The 19,709-nt window shown below is 54.2% G+C and overlaps 1 protein-coding gene across 2 annotated transcripts in view; it reads right to left on the reverse strand.

Annotated features, from left to right (window-relative positions):
* Positions 1-11,218: 11,218 nt before the first annotated feature.
* Positions 11,219-19,709, reverse strand: part of pofut1 (protein O-fucosyltransferase 1) — a 49,412-nt gene continuing 40,921 nt past the window's right edge. For both annotated transcript variants that reach the window (XM_059961731.1, XM_059961730.1), the window contains exons 4-8: positions 19,030-19,212; positions 18,812-18,924; positions 16,170-16,362; positions 15,175-15,417; positions 11,219-11,997 (exon numbers count right to left, since the gene is read on the reverse strand). In XM_059961731.1, the coding sequence (XP_059817714.1) occupies positions 11,809-11,997; positions 15,175-15,417; positions 16,170-16,362; positions 18,812-18,924; positions 19,030-19,212 (921 nt within the window). In that variant the 3' untranslated portion in view covers positions 11,219-11,808. The remainder of the gene's footprint in view (positions 11,998-15,174; positions 15,418-16,169; positions 16,363-18,811; positions 18,925-19,029; positions 19,213-19,709) is intronic.

The raw sequence follows: 19,709 nt of genomic DNA on the forward strand, positions 1-19,709 counted from the left end.
GGGCAGGGTTGTATGGGAGACCGGCAGTTGCCCAAGCTGCAGGCCTTCCCCTCTCCACGCCACTGATGTTGTCCAAGGGAAGGGTACTAGGACCCACGCAGCTTGGCACCGGTGACGTCACAGAGCAATGTGTTGTTAAGTGCCTTGCTCAAGCATACAAACATGCTGCCTCAGCTGAGGCTTGAACCCGTGACCTTCAGGTTACTAGTCTGATGCCTAGCCCACTAGGCCACGCGCCAACACAAGTAAGGTCAGAGATAACTGCCATCAGACACAAATTTAAGAGATGCACCCTCTGTACCGTAATCTCTTTCCGGCATCAGGTATTCATCCAGCTGGAAAGGGAGGACTACTTTGAGAGCCGGTTTATTGTCAGGCACAAGGGGGGTAGACTATCAGGTGCCATGTGTGCAGGGAGGTGGGGCACTTTCGGAGAAACTGTCTTACACCCAAAACTTTGGGCACCAGTACCCCAGCTACCTCTGCCCCGATCCCATTCCTGCGCCTGCCCCTATTCCTACGTCTGTTTCATTCTCTGCTCCTGCCCCTGTGGTTCAGGTGGGAGATCTTGAGGCTACATGCAGGGAGGTTCAGGCGAGGGACGGGGTGGAGCCTGTGCAGAGCAAGAAAGCAAAGAAGAAATCCAAACGCATGAAGAAGTCGGCCCCCGAGACCGCAGAGCTCACGCCCATTTGCCCTGAAGTGTAGCGGGAGCTCGGGGAAGTGCACAGTTGGACGGGGTGATGGAAGCGGAGAGTAACACTCCATCAGTGAATCCTGCACTTGGGTGCTCCTCCGGCTTGAAAAGTGGAAGGGAATGTTCCCCCAAGAGGGCAGGGAATGTAGATGTGGAGAGTCCCAGAAAGGGGTGGGGATCCGGGTGGGAGTTGTGTCTAACCCTGAATCCCCAGATGTAGCTACCAGTCCTGTGGTGGGTGGTGTGGTTGTGCAGGAAACTAGTGCTAGGCCTGTTTGCACAACTAAAACAGACCTGGAGCCCTCCACCCAGTTCTTAGCAGTCAGCGCCTCCCTGGAGGGAAATGTATTAAGTAGTACAGGTGGAGAGGAGACCAGGCTCTCTCACAGTCAGCATCAGGCTGCCGGTGAATCCCTTGGACCAGAGCTGCTGGGGTCCCCTTCATGCCTGTCTCCTGGGGAGAATGATATAACCTGCATGCTGTGTCAGGGAATGACAGACGGCAGCTGAAATCCTTCCTGGATGACCTGGTGCGGGACATCAGGATGAAAAGCAGCCTCGCTCCTTCGGGAGATGGTGGGTCACAGGGTAGCGATGGTAGCAGTCGGGCCCGGAGCGTAAAGAATATTCTTGGTTTTCTTCGGGAGAGTGCGGCTGAGGGCGCCATCGCTCTCAGTGGGAAGGGGACTGGTGCTGAGGCCTAGTGTGCTCCGGACATGAAACTCACCATAGCTAGTCTCAATGTGAACGGTAGCAGGGGCTCTCTCCGCAGACATAACAATCTCTTAGTCCTCAGAGATGGGAGATATGCGGTGAGTTTCCTGCAGGAAACCCATACCACCCCGGGAGACGAGTCCGCTTGGCTCCTGGAGTGGCAGGGCGGGGTCCACATGAGTCACCTTAACCAACTCTAGCGGGGTGGCGATCCTGTTGGCCCCAACCTTTTGGGCAGAAATCGTAGGAGTCCGAGATGTTGTGCCCAGTCGTCTGCTCCACCTGGCTGTGCGCCTGGATGGAGTACCACTGCATTTTATCAACGTGTATGCTCCAAGCCGCGGGGTGATGCAGACGAGCCAATTCTGTCAGCTGTCCACCTTGCCGAGTTCCATCGATCCTGGGGACTGCCACATCCTCGGGGGAGACTTCAACTGTACCCTCGAGGTGGAGGTTTCAACGCGACCCAGCATCAGCAAAAAAGTTAAAGGAGCTAGTCAACTCCTTTGACTTGGTGGACAGCTGGCGGAATCTTCACCCTGACTCTAGCGCCTTCTCCAGAAGATCTAGGGGGGGGGGGGTTCCCGGATAGACCGCCTGTATATCTCTCGGGCTTATGTCTCCCGCGTGTCGGCATCCTCCATCCGGCCGGTGTCGTGCTCGGATCATCACCTTGTGTGGAATACCAAGAAGAAGGACATACTAAAGAATCTGCAGCTTCAGCAGTCCCGAGGTGCATATGTGAGGTCATGGATCCAAATGCTGCAAGATTTGGACCGCGACTCACCCTTCTTCTACTCGTTGGAGAAGTGGCGGGGAGTTCAAAAGCAGCTGGTGGAGCTACTGGCTGCTGATGGCTCCTCCATCATGGACCCTGACGAAATTATCGAAGAAGTCCGCACTTTCTATTGGTCCTTATTCTCACCGGATCCGTCAAATGCGGGGGCGTGCAGTGAGGTCTGGGAAGATTTGCCAAAGGTCAGCCCAGAGGACGCAGCGCGTCTGGATGCTCCCCTGACTGGGGAGGAGCTGTCGGCTGCCCTTCGGCAACTCCAGAGGGGTAAATCCCCTGGCTTAGATGGTCTGAGTGTAGAGTTTTATCAGGCTTTTTGGGATGTCCTGGGGGTCGATTACAGCCTTGTTCTAGGGGAGAGCCTAGCCACCAGGGAATTGCCCCTCTCATGGCGGAGAGCTGTTGTGGTCCTACTGCCCAAGAAGGGAGACCTCCGCCTGCTAAAGAACTGGCGCCCGGTCTCCCTCTTGTGCGCGGACTACAAGATCTTCGCTCGGGCAATGGCCAACCGTCTTGGTTCAGTACTGAGACAGGTGATTCATCCTGACCAATCTTACACAGTCCCGGGCCGCTCCATCCAGGACAATGTCCACCTAGTACGGGACCTGATCCAACTGCACCAGGAGACTGGGTCCCGAGCAGTGTTTCTTTCTCTTGACCAGGAGAAGGTGTTTGACCGGGTAGACCACAGTTTCCTGGTGGGCACTCTGCAGGCCTTTGGGCTCGGACCACACTTTGTGGCCCAAGGTCGGCTCCTATACTCTGCCGCAGAGTGCCCTGTTAAGGTCAATGGATCACTGGCAGCGCCCATTCCCTTCAGGAGAGGAGTACGTCAGGGGTGCCCCATGTCCGGTCAATTGTACGCCATGTGTGTCGACTGGTGGCTCTCCGCCTCAGGACTCTGGAGAGATTCCTGTATGCTGAGCACCCTCCCAGGTGGCACGTGTTGGCGACTTTCTTTCTCCAGAAGGGCTGCTGTCTTCACGAAGACATGTGGCTACCACCGGCAGGCGTCAGCCGTGCTGCTTTGCGGAGTCTGCCTGGCTTCTACCAGGACCTACTGAGAGTCTGGAACATGGTTGCCTCAGGCCGGGAATCCCCTCCTCTGGCAGAGGGTGGGGTCCTGGCCAACCCTTACCCTACCTCAGTGGATGTTGGTGCGGCTCAGGTGTGTGGACCGACTCAGGCCGAGCTGCTTGTTGGGCCCAGGCCCCGCAATCTTCTCCGGTCTTTCCACCCAGAGGTGAGGAGGGTCCCCACTGGAAGTCCCTTTACGAGGGGGTTCTTCCCATGCACCGGGGGGATCTCGGCTGGAGGGTACTTCATAGGGCGGTGCCCTGTAATAAGTTCTTCAGTTTGTACGTGGATCTCCCACCCGCATCTCATTTCTGCGGGCTGGAGGAGACCGTGTACCACATGTACATGGAGTGTGTGAGGCTGCAGCCTCTTTTTGCGTATTTGCGTGGGCTGCTTCTCGCCTTCTGGTTGCATTTTAGCCCCACCCTGTTTATATATGGTCATCCAGTAAGGAAGGGGGCATGGAGGGATGTTAACTTGCTCCTGGGGTGGTGAAAACAGCCATCTAAGGGTCTTGGAAACTGGTGGCGGGAGGATCTCCCCGGGTAGACTGCCTGGCAATATTTAGAGGGTATGTTCGTGCCTGGGTAAATATTGAAAAAGAACACGCGCAGTCCACAGCGACATTAGAGGAGTTTCAAGACCATTGGGCTCTGCGGGGTGTAAATGCCATCATGGATAGAGATGGAAACATTTTGGTGTAATGTCTATTCTCTGTTTTGTATATATTGTATAGCACCAATATTTGTAATAAAGGAATTTTGTTTTAAAGAAAAGGTTCAGACACAGAGTGAAGCTCCCTCCACACTGTCCAATCACACACTCCCAGGGTCAGACACAGAGTGAAGCTCCCTCCACACTGACCCATCACACACTACCAGGGTTAGACACAGAGTGAAACTCCGTCTACACCATCCCATCACACACTCCCAGGGTGAGACATTGAAAAGGAACACGCGCAGTCCACAACGGCCTTGGAGGAGTTTCGAGACCGTTGGGCTCCGCGGGGTGTAAATGCCATCGTGGATAGAGATGGCAACATTCTGGTGTAATGTCTATTGTCTATTTGTAGTGCAGTAATTGTGTTTGCCACTGTTTTGTATATATTGTATAGCACCGAAATTTGTAATAAAGGATTTTGTAATAAAAAAAAAGGGTCAGACACAGAGTAAAACTCCCTTCACACTGTCCCATCACACACTCCCAGGGTCAGACACAGAGTGAAGCTCCCTCTACACTGTCCCATCACACACTCCCGGGGTCAGACATAGAGTGGAGTTGTTCTGATTGTCCTGGGAGAAATTGAGGAAAATCTGCTGTATGAAGGTCGTGAGTTACTTGGAGTTGGTTTGAAACGTCTCTTGGACATCTAAGCGAGCGGCTGGTTTAGTGTGGAAGCTTCGTTTGGAGTTTTTCTGCCAGTTTGGACTGGGTTCGTTGATGGCTGCGAGCTGCATAGCACCCTGCTGTGGCCGCTGGCAACTCGCCAGGAAGCAGGGCCACTCCAAAAACCGGAGACAAACACCGTTGTTCCCCCACTGACATCGGGACAACGTCCTTCCATTTTTATCATCGGGACTCAGGTTCGGTGTAGGAGCCGAAGCATCGTTTGAGACGTCTCGACCTCTCACGGCCTGGAGATTCTGCAGGACTAACGGAGCCTTTCCTGGCGTTGGAATTTCTGGCACTGAGGCAGCAAGGTATTCCGGCCAGTTACTCAACTCGCTCCAGGACTTTATAACCAGCACCACCACCGTATCATTCTCGATTCAGACATTGAACCAACATGCCGGACCAGTCTCCAGGAGGCGCAGGCCTTCAGGGAGTTATGCAAAGGCAGCTGCCTCTCCAGCCTCGGACAACGCCCTGTTTCGGACGGTGAAAGTTGAACGCGGGGTGCAATGTATTTTGCATCCTGGAACTAACCTGGAAAAGTGCGCGGAGGCTATGGAAGACTTGTTGGGGAGAGATGCTGTTTTGGCCACTGAGAAAGAGTTCGGGAAGGCTGTGTTTTACCTGAGGAATGATGAGTTGGTGCATCGGGCCCTCAGTAGAGGGATCACAGTGGAAAACATCTTTTTAGAGATGGAGCTGGTGACAGCTCCCACACAACTCATCATCCTCAGTCAAGTAAAGCCTTTCATCCCCAACGAGGACCTGCTTCCCGCACTAGCACACTTGGGGCAAGTAAGGTCAGAAATGACTGCCATCAGGCACAAATTCAGGAGACGCACCCTCCGTACCGTATTCTCTTTCTGGCGACAGGTATTTATGCAGTTGGAAAGAGAGGACAAAGTTGAGGGCCGGTTTACTGTTCGGCACGAGAGGGTAGATTATCAGGTGTATTGGAGCTCTGAGCACCCACGGTGCCATGCGTGCGGGGAGGTGGGGCACTTTCAGAGGGACTGTCCTAGCACCTGAAAACCCAGGGAGTCCACTTCGGGAACTAGTGCCCCAGCTACCTCTGCCCCTGATCCCATTCCTGCGCCTACACCTGTGCCGGCCCCTGCTCCTGCCCCTGACCCTGTCCCTATTCCTATGTCTGCTCCAGTCTCTGCTCCTACCCCTGTGGTTCAGGAGGGTGATCCTGGGGCTACGTGCAAGGAGGTTCAGGCGAGGGACGGGGTGGAGTCCGGGCGGGGCAAGAAAGCGAGGAAGAAGTCGAAACACGTGAAGAAGTCGGCCCCCGAGACCGCAGAGCTCACGCCCATTTGCCCTGAAGTGGAGCGGGAGGCTCGGGGAAGTGCACAGTCGGACGGGGTGTTGGAAGCGGAGAGTAACGCTCCATCGGTGAATCCCGCACCTGTGTGCTCCTCCTGCTTGAAGAGAAGGGAATGTTCCCCCAAGAGGGCAGGGAATGTAGATGTGGGGAGTCCCAGAAAGGGGTGGGAATCCAGGTGGAGGTTGTGTCTAACCCTGAATCCCCAGATGTAGCTACCAGTCCTGTGGTGGGTGGTGTGGTTGTGCAGGAAGCTAGTGCTGGGCCTGTTTGCACAACTAAAACAGACCTGGAGCCCTCCACCCAGGACTTAGCAGTAAGCACCTCCCTGGAGGGAAATGTATTAAGTAGTACAGGTGGAGAGGAGACCAGGCTCTCTCACAGTCAGCATCAGGCTGCCAGTGAATCCACTGGGCCAGAGCTGCTGGGGTCCCCTTCATACCTGTCTCCTGAGGACGGTATATAACCTGCATGCCGACCCCATCAACTAATGGCCTACAGGGAGTTCCTGGGGATTTCCCTCCATCGTCGTAACTGTGGATAAGACTAATGCGACGGTGGAGCGGGGAAGGAATGAGTGAGGTAGCCGCTGCGCAGTGTGGGTTCCAGGGGCAGCCACCTTATACAACACAGGAGGAGGAAGATGAGGGGTCTGTCTGCAGTGAGGGGTTGGAGGGAGAATCTTTTGATAGTGAGACAATGGACATCCTCACCCCTCCAGAGAAATCCCCATTGATACCTGTGGAGGAGATCAGAGAGTTCATTCACTCCTCTGTGGGTGCAAAGCATCGGCCTAAACTCGCCTCACTTCGCTGGCCTAGCATACCGAGGCTGGTGAAGTCCCTGCGAGTCATCCTCGGACGGAAGGGGAAGGGGAAGAGGAATGCTGTGTCGGGGAACAACAGGCGGCAGCTGAAATCCTTCCTGGATGACCTGGTGAGGGACATCAGGGTGGAAAGCAGCCTCGCTCCTTCGGGAGATGGTGGGTCACAGGGTAGCGATGGTAGCAGTCGGGCCCGGAAAGCAAAGGATATTCTTCGGGAGAGTGCGGCTGAGGGCGCCATCGCTCTCAGTGGGAAGGGTACTGGTGCTGAGGCCTAGTGTGCTCCCGACATGAAGCTTACCATAGCTAGTCTTAATGTAAACGGTAGCAGGGGCTCTCTCCGCAGATATAACAATCTCTCAGTCCTCAGGGACGGGAGATACGCGGTGAGTTTCCTGCAGGAAACCCATACCACCCCGGGGGACGAGTCCGCTTGGCTCCTGGAGTGGCAGGGCGGGGTCTACATGAGTCACCTTAACTCCAACTCTAGTGGGGTGGCGATCCTGTTGGCCCCAACCTTTCGGCCAGAAATCGTAGGAGTCCAAGATGTTGTGCCCGGCCGTCTGCTCCACCTGGCTGTGCGCCTGGATGGAGTACCGTTACATTTTATCAACGTGTACGCTCCGAGGCGCGGGGTGATGCAGACGCGCCTATTCTGTCAGCTGTCCACCTTGCTGAGTTCCATCGACCCGGGGGACTGCCACATCCTCGGGGGAGACTTCAACTGTACCCTCGAGGTGGAGGACCGCTCGGGCCTCCAACGCGACCCGGCATCGGCGAAAAGGTTAAAGGAGCTATTCGGCTCCTTTGACTTGGTGGACAGCTGGCGGAATCTTCACCCTGACTCTAGCGCCTTCTCCAGAAGATCTAGAGAGGGGGGTTCCCGGATAGACCGCCTGTATATCTCTCGGGCTTATGTCTCCCGCGTGTCGGCATCCTCCATGCGGCCGGTGTCGTGCTCGGATCATCACCTTGTGTGGATGGAATTTACTCCTCTGCACCCTCGGGTGGGGTCTGGGTATTGGCACTTCAACAACCGGCTGCTGGCGGACAGCCGATTCCGGGATTCATTCTGAGCGTTCTGGGCCACCTGGAGAGAGAGACGGAGAGAGTTTGGCTCCCTACGGCTGTGGTGGGATGTGGGCAAAGCCCAAATCCGGTTTTTATGTCGGGAGTACACTAGGGGGTCGACGAAGAGGCGGGGCTCTGAGATTGAGCGGCTTGAGAGAGCGTTGCTTGACCTAGAGTCCCGTCTTGGTCCGACCGGTGGCGACCAACAGCTGTGGCAGGAATACCAGGAGAAGAAGGACGCTTTCAGGAATCTGCAGCTTCAGCAGTCCTGTGGTGCATATGTGAGGTCACGGATCCAAATGCTGCAAGATTTGGACCGCGGCTCACCCTTCTTCTACTCGTTGGAGAAATGGCGGGGAGTCCAAAAGCAGCTGATGGAGCTACTGGCTGCTGATGGCTCCTCCATCATGGATCCTGACGAAATTATCAAAGTCCGCACTTTCTATCGGTCCTTATTCTCACCGGATCCGTCAAATGCGGGGACGTGCAATGACGTCTGGGAAGATTTACCAAAGGTCAGCCCAGAGGACGCAGCGCGTCTGGATGCCTCCCTGACTGGGGAGGAGCTGTTTACTGCCCTTCGGCAACTCCGGAGGGGTAAATCCCCTGGCTTAGATGGTCTGAGTGTAGAGTTTTATCAGGCTTTTTGGGATGTCCTGGGGGTCGATTACAGCCTTGTTCTAGGGGAGAGCCTAGCCACCGGGGAAATGCCCCTCTCAAGGCGGAGAGCTGTTGTGGTCCTACTGCCCAAGAAGGGAGACCTCCGCCTGCTAAAGAACTGGCGCCCGGTCTCCCTCTTGTGCACAGACTACAAGATCTTCACCCGGGCAATGGCCAACCGTCTTGGTTCAGTACTGAGACAGGTGATTCATCCTGACCAATCTTACACGGTCCCGGGCCGCTCCATCCTGGACAATGTCCACCTAGTACGGGACCTGATCCACCTGCACCAGGAGACTGGGACCCCGGCAGCGTTTCTTTCTCTTGACCAGGAGAAGGCGTTTGACTGGGTAGACCATAGTTTCCTGGTGGGCACTCTGCAGGCCTTTGGGCTCGGACCACACTTTGTGGCCCGAGTTCAGCTCCTCTACTCTGCCGCAGAGTGCCCTGTTAAGGTCAATGGATCACTGGCAGCGCCCATTCCCTTCAGGAGAGGAGTACGTCAGGGATGCCCCATGTCCGGTCAATTGTATGCGATCTGTGTCGAGCCATTCCTAAGCCTTCTTCGGCAAAGGCTGACAGGTCTGATTCTGCGTGAACCGGACATGGAGGTCGTCCTCTCGGCCTACACCGATGATGTACTCCTCATGATGACAGATCCCAATGACCTGCGGAGGATGCGCGAGTGCCAAGACATTTTCTCGGCAGCATCCTCCGCCAGGATCAACTGGGCGAAATGTTCCGGACTCTTAGTGGGTCAGTGGCAGGTGGACTCCCTGCCGGAGATGAGAGCTTTTGAGTGGAGCACTAGACGTCTCTTCTGTCTGGGAGTCCACCTGAGTCCTTCTGGGGAGACCTGGCTGGCGAACTGGCAGGACCTGGAGACGAAAGTCATGGCCCGGCTGGGGCGCTGGTCAGGCCTCCTCAGGGTGCTTTCCTATTGAGGCAGGGTGGTGGTCATAAACCAGCTGGTGGCCTCCAAGTTGTGGTATTGGATGGTCACCTTGGCCCCTCCTGCCCTGTTAGTTGCAAGAATGCAGAGGAAGTTAGTGGACTTCTTCTGGGGCAACAGGAAACACTGGGTCTCTGCAGCGGTCTTGAGTCTCCCAGTGGGAGAGGGCAGACAGTCACTGGTTTGCGTTCGAACACTGCTCCACACCCTCCAGTTCCTTGCCCTTGTCCACCGTCGTGACACGCCATGGCGGTCGGTCTTTCCACCTGGAGGTGAGGAGGGTCCCCAATGGAAGTCCCTTTACAAGGGGGTTCTTCCCATGCACCTGGGGGATCTCGGCTGGAGGGTGCTGCATAGAGCGGTGCCCTGCAATAATTTTTTCAGTTTGTACACGGATCTCCCACCCGCATGCCACTTCTGCGGGCTGGAGGAGACCATGTACCACATGTACATGGAGTGTGTGAGGCTGCAGCCCCTTTTTGCGTATTTACGTAGGCTGCTTCTTGCCTTCTGGCTGCATTTTAGCCCCACCCTATTTGTATATGGTCATCCAGTAAGGAAGGGGGCATGGAGGGATGAGGATGTCCTAGTCAACTTGCTCCTGGGGCTGGCGAAATCCGCCATCCGAGGGTCTTGGAAACGGGTGGTGGGAGGATCTCCCCGGACAGACTGCCTGGCAATGTTTAGGGGGTATGTTCGTGCCCGGGTAACTATTGAAAAAGAACACGCGCAGTCCACAGCGGCCTTAGAGGAGTTTCGAGACTGTTGGGCTCCGCGGGCTGTAAATGCCATCGTGAATAGAGATGGCAACATTCTGGTGTAATGTCTATTGTCTATTTGTAGTGAAGTAATTGTGTTTGCCACTGTTTTGTATATATTGTATAGCACCGAAATTTGTAATAAAGGATTTTGTAATAAAAAAAAGGTCAGACACAGAGTGAAGCTCCCTCCGCACTGTCCCATCACACATTCCCAAGGTCAGACACAGAGTGAAGCTCCCTCCACTCTGTCCCATCACACACTCCCAGGGTCAGACACAGAGTGAAGCTCCCTCTACACCATCCCATCACACACTCCCGGGTTCAGACACTGAGTGAATCTCCCTCCACACCGTCCCTCACACACTCCCGGGGTCAGACACAGAGTGACTCTCCCTCCACACCGTCCCATCACACACTCCCAGGGTCAGACACAGAGTGAAGCTCCCTCCGCACTGTCCCATCACACACTCCAAGGTCAGACACAGAGTGAAGCTCCCTCCACTCTGTCCCATCACACACTCCCAGGGTCAGACACAGAGTGAAGCTCCCTCCGCACTGTCCCATCACACACTCCCAGGGTCAGACACAGAGTGAAGCTCCCTCCGCACTGTCCCATCACACACTCCCAGGGTCAGACACAGAGTGAAGCTCCCTCCGCACTGTCCCATCACACACTCCCAAGGTCAGACACAGAGTGAAGCTCCCTCCACTCTGTCCCATCACACACTCCCAGGGTCAGACACAGAATGAAGCTCCCTCCACTCTGTCCCATCACACACTCCCAGGGTCAGACACAGAGTGAAGTTTCCTCCACACTGTGTGGTTTTGCAACGATCTGGGAGTGCATACAGAGATGGTTTGGTGTGACTCATGGAGTGAGTCCGTCCTACAACCAGACTCCCACTCCGGTGTCAAGGCTGAGGTCTGAATCGAGGTTGCTGCTGCGAGATATAACAGAGAGAAGACAGGAGTTTATTTGAAAAGCTTGGTGCCCCTGTAATTCTGTAGGTCAGTGCCTTTGGGGCAGGTACACACACGGGCTCTCAGCTGTGCTCCAAGTGGACCAATGCATAATGGCCATCACTCCCGTCTCCAGCGGGGTTGATGGACCCACCCCCCTGGCCCATAGCTGGAATTGTGTGTGTGTGTGTGTGTGGCGGGGGGGGGAATGGGGTTGGATGAGAAGGGAATGATGGGAGAGGAGATAAGAGCAACAACTGAAGGGAGGAGGTAGGCTGGGGAGGGGAGAGTCAAAGGTGGGTGACACCCATCCAATGGTTGACCCTGTGTTGGTCCAAGTTTCTTCGCCCCCCCCCCGACCTCCGCACAGATGTTTTCTTTCAGCTGGGGCAAAAGGCAGAGGGGAGGTAGTGGGGGTATTGCCAGGTCCCCCCTCTCCCAGGACACAGGTAGGCCAGTCACCAACACCCCCACCCCCGCTGTCACTTCTGGGGTCTGAGGTGTTGTGAGTGTGAGGGGTTTGCCCTGGCAACCCCCCCCATCACCCCATTCCTCCACCCGTCTCCATCCACACCGCTGGTTCAGAGCTCGTCCCTGGGCGAGGGGGGGTGGTCCAGGCCGAAGAAAGAGGAGGGGCGCCGGTGAACGTCCCGGTCTCGCTTGACGAAGGCGGTGAAGGAGGAGACGCAGTTCCCGATGAAGTGGTCAGCCTGGGCCAGGATGTAGAGGTCAGTCTGTGGCAACTGGGAGGGGCGGTGGATCACACGGACCTGTGGGGAGGGAGGGGGAGCAGAGACGCAGGGTGTTAGAGGGGTGTGAAGGGGATAGGCGAGGGTCGGTGAGAGTGGGGAAAGAGAGGAGGAGGGGATCCAGAGGGAGAGGGTGGGGTTAGGAGGTTGGGGGAGAAGGGAGTGAGGGGAAGGGTGGAATGCAGGAGGGGGAGAGGAGAGATGAGGGGAAAGAGTGTCAGTGGGTGTTGCAGAGGAGGATATTGTTTACACAGCAAGACTCCATTCAGCACAGAGAGGTAACAAGCCAGCCGAGTGCGGCTCCAACAACCTTCAAGAGGCTCGACACCATCCGGGCAGAGCACCCCATCTGGTCCCTCCATCCCCTACAGTGGTTTCAGCTTGCATTGTCTACACCAGCGAACCACGTTTCTCTGACCACTCACCTCTCCCCACCGAGGGCAGTTGGGAACACTGCGACCCGCAGGTTCCCCGCCATACTGACCCCCCCCCCCCCCCCGAACGTCAGTGGGTCTGAGCCCTGGGACAGCCCCAAGGGCACTGTGCAAAAGTCTTAAGCATATATAGCCACAGTGCCCAAGACTTTTACACAGTACTATATTTGTCAATGTGGAGCAGGGAGTGAGTTTGTAAATCTGGCTGGTATAAAAGATGTCAGGACTGTTGAGGGTGGAGTGCCATGATAGGGTTGTGGGATGGGTGGCAGAGAGGAGCAGCTGAAGTGAAAGGTGGCACAGTTGCAGACACAGCCAGCCCTGAGACCCAAGGAAAGGTCATTTGATTCCAAACAATCGGTGTATTAATTGTTCTCTCTGGTGCTTCCCACTCCCTCCCCTCTCCCTTCCCCTTTTCCCAACCATGATTCCCCCTTCCCTGCCCCCTTCCCACTCTCAGTGCACAACAGAGACCCAGATCAGAATCAGGTTTATCATCACTCACATGCGTCATGAAATGTGTTTTTTCTTGCAACAGCTGCAGTACAGTGCAATATATAAAATTACTACAGCACTGTGGAAAAGTCTTAGGCTCCCTAGCATGCGCTCTCTCTCTCTTTCTGTGTGTGTGTGTGCGCGCCTAAGATTTTTGCACAATACTGTATGAGCAGAATTAGGCCATTCAGCCCATCAGGTCTGCTCCATTTCCCTTTCAACACCATTCACCTGCCCTCTCCCCATAACCTTTCACCCTCTTACTATGGTTACAGATTTGATCCTGAACTGCAGGGAAAGCACAGTTCAGGCAGACAATAAGGTGCAAGGATCACCATGAGGTAGATTGTGAGGGTAAGAGTTTCTCTTGTATGTATAAGATGCCCGTCCGATATTCCATCATTGTTGTGGAAATGGTTCAGGGAGCATTTGCTGGATTTATTCCTGGGAAGAATTGTGTGTGCGTGTCATGTGTGTGCGCTTGTATCTGGGTGTGTGTCTGTGTGCATGTGCACGTGTCTCTGTGTGTGCTTGTATCTGGGTGTGTGTCTGTGTGCATGTGCACGTGTCTCTGTGTGTGCTTGTATCTGGGTGTGTGTCTGTGTGCATGCATGCTCAAGTTCCCTCCCACATCCCAACAACGTGCAGAGTTGGTGGGTTGATTGAGCGCTGTAAATTGCCCCCCCCCCTCCCGCCCCAGTGTGTGGGGAGAGTGAAATGGGATCAGTGTAAGAAGGAGCTTGATGGTCAACCGACTAGTGTAAAAGGGGTGGACGTAATCAGCGGGCTGATGGGCCTGTTCACCATAAGACTTAACAGCAGAATGAGGTCATTCAGCTCATCGAGTCTGCCCCACCATTCCATCACGGCTGATTTATTATCCCTCTCAGCCCTGCTTTCTCCCTGTAACTTCTGCCTTATCAAGAACCGATCATCCTCTGGCATCCACAGAGACTGTGCCTTCTGTTGACGGACACCACACTCCACCAGAGGCAGTGTGAGGCGGCGTCCGTGCTGGAGTCGGTGCTGCCCTCCAGCGTTCGCTTGGCAGAAGACAAGATTCATGCGAATTTCATGGTCTCAGGGACCTGGACTGTATATTTTTTGTGTGTGACTATTTCAGTGATGTCTTATGTGTGCCCTGTGCTGTGTATAACGCTTGGTACTGGGCCCTGGAGTAATGCTGTTTCGTTTGGCTGCCCATGAGTACTCGTGTATGGTTGAATGATAATCTACCTTGAACTTGAACTTGGTCCTTCCTAGACTGCCATACTACTAGAAACATCCTCTCCACATCCACACTAACTGGGCATTTCAATATTCCATAGGTTTCATTTAGATCCACCCTCCAGTAGATTCCCACCCAGAGCCATCCACACTCCCCATACGGTAACCCCCCATTCCTGGGATCTTCCTCGTGAACCTCCTTTGGACCCGCTCCGACACCAGCACATCCTTTCTTAATCTAGTCAATATACGTGTACTGTAATCAATTTACTTATTTATCATTACTATTACTTTTTTCCTCTTCTACATTATGTATTATGTTCTATTGCATTGAACTGCTGCTGCTAAGTTAATTTTACAACACATGTCAGTGATAATAACCCTGATTCCGATTCTGAGATATGGGACCCACAAATGCTCGCAATACTTCTAGTGAGGTCTGACCAAAGCCTTATAAAGCCTCAGCATCACATCCTTGCCTTTATATTTTGGTTCTCTAGAAATGAATGCTAACGTCGCATTCTTCTTCCTACAAACAACTCAACCTGCAAGTTAACCTTTAGGACTCCCAAGTTCCTTTCCAGCTCTGGTTTCTGAATTGTCTCTTTAGAAAATAGTCTACACCTTTATTCCTTCTACATGACCATACACTTCCCGACACAGTACATCATCTGCCACTTCTTTGCCCGTTCTCCCTAAGATCTTCTGTGGACTTCCTGCTTCCTTGACATTGCCTGCCTCTGCACCTATCTTCGTAATGTCCACAAACTTGGCCACACAGCCATCCATTCCATCATTCAAAATATTGACATATAACGTGAAAAGAAGGGGTCCCAACGCCAAACCATGTAGAACACCTCCAGCCACCAGCAGCCAAACAAATGACCCACTTTATTCCAACTCTTTATCTCCTGCCAGTTTGCCAATCTTCTATCCCTGTTGGTATCTTTCCTGTGATACCCTGGGCTTTTCCCCTGTTTAGGATCTTCTTGTGCTGTTTGTCACCCATGGGCCCCACCCATTCCCCCTCTCCCCACCTCACCTTCCGGCCCACAGCCTCCTTGACCTCCTCGGTGTAGGGCTCTGAATCGCTGGCGATGTAGACAGACTGGGCGCCGATGGCGTGCGCCCAGGTCCCCACTGCCCGCTTGATCTCGGCCAGGCTGGGCAGGCACATCTCCATGGTGAGAGGGTGGGCTGAGTGATGGTGGTCACCCACACACTGTGGGGATGCCATGAGGTGGGGGCCAGCCGTGCCCTCTTTCACCATGCTGCAGGCATTCCTCTGGCGGGGGGGGGGGGGGGAAGAGAAACAGAAGTTGTCAGAAGTTGGGGAAGGTACACAAGTGATGCAGAACAGTAAAGATAGCACTGGCTTCCAGACCCAACCCAAACATACGGGGGCGGAGGGACCTTTACTACAGTGGGGAGGGATCTTGGGCTTCAAGCAGATGGTGGACCTTATACAGCAGAGTCTACTAGAGGCATGAACCTCCATAAGGAACACAAGCTTGTCGCAGGGTCTGGAGGCTCGCATGTCTCACCGACCCGGAGAGCTACATAGTCTGGGGTCAGGGCTTTATGCTTTGGCTCTTGGTAGAGAGGTCAAACAGGTCAAAGGGCAGAGGCCATACTGAGAGTGTGTCCACTGGTCCTCCAGGTTCGGGGGTTCAGCTCAGGGCCAACAACCCTGACTGGTCAAACAAAATTATTACAGAAACAGCAATAAAGAATCCCCCTACATCTGGTATTCCTGAGTCATCACCCGGGACAGCCCAGAGGAGGCTACTGACGATGAAGGAAGCCCGGAACGACACTAGAGATGGAGAACCTTCAGTGCTGCCCTAGATGCCAGTGGTTTAACAGACAGTAAGTGCGCAGAGGCACGTAAATGTGGAGAATAGTGGTTGCGGCACACGAAGGGGGTGGGGGATGTGTGGGGTGTGCAGGGCCCGGAGCGGGTCACGTGGGATGCAGGGGCCCGGTTCGGGGTGGAGCCCTACCCCTGCCCATACTACGAGCACGCCGGCTGCTCACCCAGTCCACTCCGACACGCAGGTGAATGCCCAGGTAGGGCCTGAGAAGCAGGGACTTGATCTGCCCCTCCGCCTCCTGTGCAAACCTCTCGGCCCAGACCACGAACCTCTGCAGACGTCGGTGTTCACTCAGGACGGGGAACTGGGCCGGAGCCCCGGGGAGGGCCAGCACCGGGTGCTCAGTCGCTGGAAACCTGCAGAGGGACCAGCGGTCAGAATCAGAATTATTAACCACCGGCATGTGTCACGAAATTCATTAACTGAACAGCAGTTCAATGCAATATGGAAACCAAACATAAGTAAATAAGTAACTCAGTTACAGTATATGTATACTAAATAGATTAAAAATCATTGAAGAACATATATATATATTAAAAAAGTGAGTTAGTGTTCACGGGCTCAATGTCCATTTAGAAATCGGATGGCAGAGGGTAAGAAAGAGTTTTTGAATCAATGAGTGTGTGCCTTCAGGCTTCTGTACCTCCTACCTGATGGTAGCATTTAGTTAGCTCCATCTTCGGTACTCATCTACAAAGTACCCAGGACATCTTAGCGGAGAAGAGGGCTGTCCTGGGTGGTGGCGGTCGTTGATAATGGACGCTGCCTTTCTGAGACACAGCTCCTCTAAGATGTCCTGGGTATTTTGTAGGTGAGTCCCCAAAATAGAGCTGACTAGATTTACGACCCTCTGCAGCTTCTTTTGGTCTTGTGCAGTAGCCCTTCCATACCAGACAGTGATGCAGCCTGTCAGAGTGCTCTCTATGGTATAACTATAGAAGTTTTTGAGTGTTTTTGTTGACATACCAAATCTCTTCAGACTCCTAATAGTCACTGTCTTGCCTTTTTTATAGCTGCATTGATATGCTGGGACCAGGTTAGGTCCCCAGAGATCATGACACCCTGGAACTTGAAACTGCTTACTCTCTCCACTTCTGATCTCTCTATGAGGATTTGTATGTGTTCCTTCCTCTTACCCTTCCTGAAGTCCGCAATCAGCTCTTTCGTCTTACTGATGCTGAGTGCCAGGTTGTTGCTGTGACACCATTCCACTAGTTGGCATATCTCACTCCTGTACGCCCTCTTGTCACCACCTGAGATTCTACAAACACTGGTTGTATCGTCAGCAAATTTAAAGATATTATTTGAGCAAATTTGAGATGGTATTCCTAACATAGGTGTTTGTGTTGTCCAGATTGTCTAAAGCCGTGTGGAGAGCCATTGAGGTTGCGTCTGCTGTTGAACTATTGTGGCCATAGGCAAATTGCAATGGGTCCGGGTCCTTGCTGAGGCAGGAGTTCAGTCTAGTCATGACCAACTCTTAAAGCATTTCATCACTGTTGATGTGAGTGCTACCGGGCGATGGTCATTAAGGCAGCTCACATTATTCTTCTTAGGCACTGGTATACTTGTTGCCTTTTTGAAGTAAGTGGGAACTTCCACCCGTAGCAGTGAGAGGTTGAAAATGTCCTTGAATATTCCGCCAGTTGGGTGGAGTAAGTTTTCAGGTACCCATCGGGAGCCTTCCGCCTTGCAAGGGTTCACCTTCCTGACAGGCAGCCTGACACTGGCCCCCGAGACAGAGATCGCAGGGTCACCGGGTGCAGCAGGAATCTTCACAGATATCATTACATTCTCCCTTTCAGAGTGGGCATAGAACACATTGAGTTTGCTGCCATTCATGCCACTGTGTTTCACATTGTAGGAGGTAATGTCAATGCAAACCCAGCAACCTCAGTCCACCACGTTGCAACCTCGACAAGATCACTCCGGGAATCAGTCAGTTGCCCTCGTCACTAAGGATGTGACATCAGTCGGGCAGACCAGTCACTAAGGGCGTGACATCATGGTCAGGTGACCTGGACGCTTAGGACATGACATCACAGTCAGCAACCCCAGTCGCTAAGGGTGTGACATCAGTCAGCCACCCCAGTCATAAGGGTGTAACATCACAGTCAGCCACCCCAGTCGTCAGGGCGTGACATCACAGTCAGCCACCCCAGTCGTCAGGGCGTGACATCACAGTCAGCCACCCCAGTCGTAAGGGCGTGACATCATGGTCAGGACCCCAGTTGTAAGGGCGTGACATCACAGTCAGCCACCCCAGTCGTCAGGGCGTGACATCACAGTCAGCCACCCCAGTCGTAAGGGCGTGACATCATGGTCAGGACCCCAGTCGTAAGGGTGTGACATCATGGTCAGGACCCCAGTCGTCAGGGCGTGACATCACAGTCAGCCACCCCAGTCGTAAGGGCGTGACATCATGGTCAGGACCCCAGTCGTAAGGGCATGACATCACAGTCAGCCACCCCAGTTGCTAAGGGCACGACATCACGGTCAGGACCCCAGTTGCTGGTTGCTGTGCCCTAAATGAAGCTGAGACTCGACTCAAGAAACAACTGACTTAGCCCTAATCCCTGGTACTGAAGGTCCAATGGAGGACCCTTCACCCATCTCTTAGAAACTCCTCCATCTTTACTCCCTCGTGACTCCCTACACATCCCCAGGAAATCCCACACCAATCCTCACCCACTAGGATGACCTCTCCGTCCTAGTCCGAGGCAGGATTGGGAGGAGGAGGCGGTGTTTCTCAGAGACCGTGGACAGGCTGTTCCCCTCCCTCCGCCTTCCCTACCGCCCTCCTACCTCTCCATCCACTGGGCCTTGTAATAGGAGCTGAAGGTTATCCCGCTGAAGAGCTCCGAGCGGTCAAACTCCACGCCAAAGTGGTCCCAGAACGGCCCGAAGGGGTTCCCATCCTGTTGGTGTGGAGGCACAGGCAATGTTAAGCCCACCAGTCACAAACCCTTCCCTACCTCCCCTCCCTGGACAGAAACCCCCCACCCCCAGCCCCACCAGCTCACCTTCATGGGGCAGGAGGACCGATCGGCGCTGCGCTGGGCAGCAGCCTCAAAGCAGTAAGCCACTCTCTGGCCGGGCTTCCAGTGCTGAGGCGCCAGCTCCTCCATGAATCTCTCCATGCTGACCACCCGGTGAAAATCCTGCAGCCTCTCCAACTGGAAATACTCCGAGAACGGAACATGGGCCTGGGGAAACAGAGGTGGATGCATGAGGGAGGGAAGGAGCAGGCTCACACCCCGCCCCCCGACACCCGTCCTCTGGGGCGGCTCACAGATTGTGGAGGGGAGGCAAGTCTATGCAGAGCCAGGCAGACCTGGAGACGTTAACACGGAGAGGAGGGTGAGACCTGGAGACGTTAACACGGAGAGGAGGGTGAGACCTGGAGACGTTAACACAGAGAGGAGGGTGAGACCTGGAGACGTTAACACGGAGAGGAGGGTGAGACCTGGAGACATTAACACAGAGAGGGGGGTGAGACCTGGAGACATTAACACAGAGTGGGTCAGACCAGGAGACATTAACACAGAGAGGAGGGTGAGACCTGGAGACGTTAACACAGAGAGGAGGGTCAGACCTGGAGACGTTAACACAGAGAGGGGGGTGAGACCTGGAGACATTAACACAGAGTGGGTCAGACCAGGAGACATTAACACAGAGAGGAGGGTCAGACCTGGAGACGTTA

Source organism: Hypanus sabinus, unplaced genomic scaffold (assembly GCF_030144855.1).
Source record: "Hypanus sabinus isolate sHypSab1 unplaced genomic scaffold, sHypSab1.hap1 scaffold_507, whole genome shotgun sequence".
Lineage (NCBI taxonomy): Eukaryota > Metazoa > Chordata > Chondrichthyes > Myliobatiformes > Dasyatidae > Hypanus > Hypanus sabinus.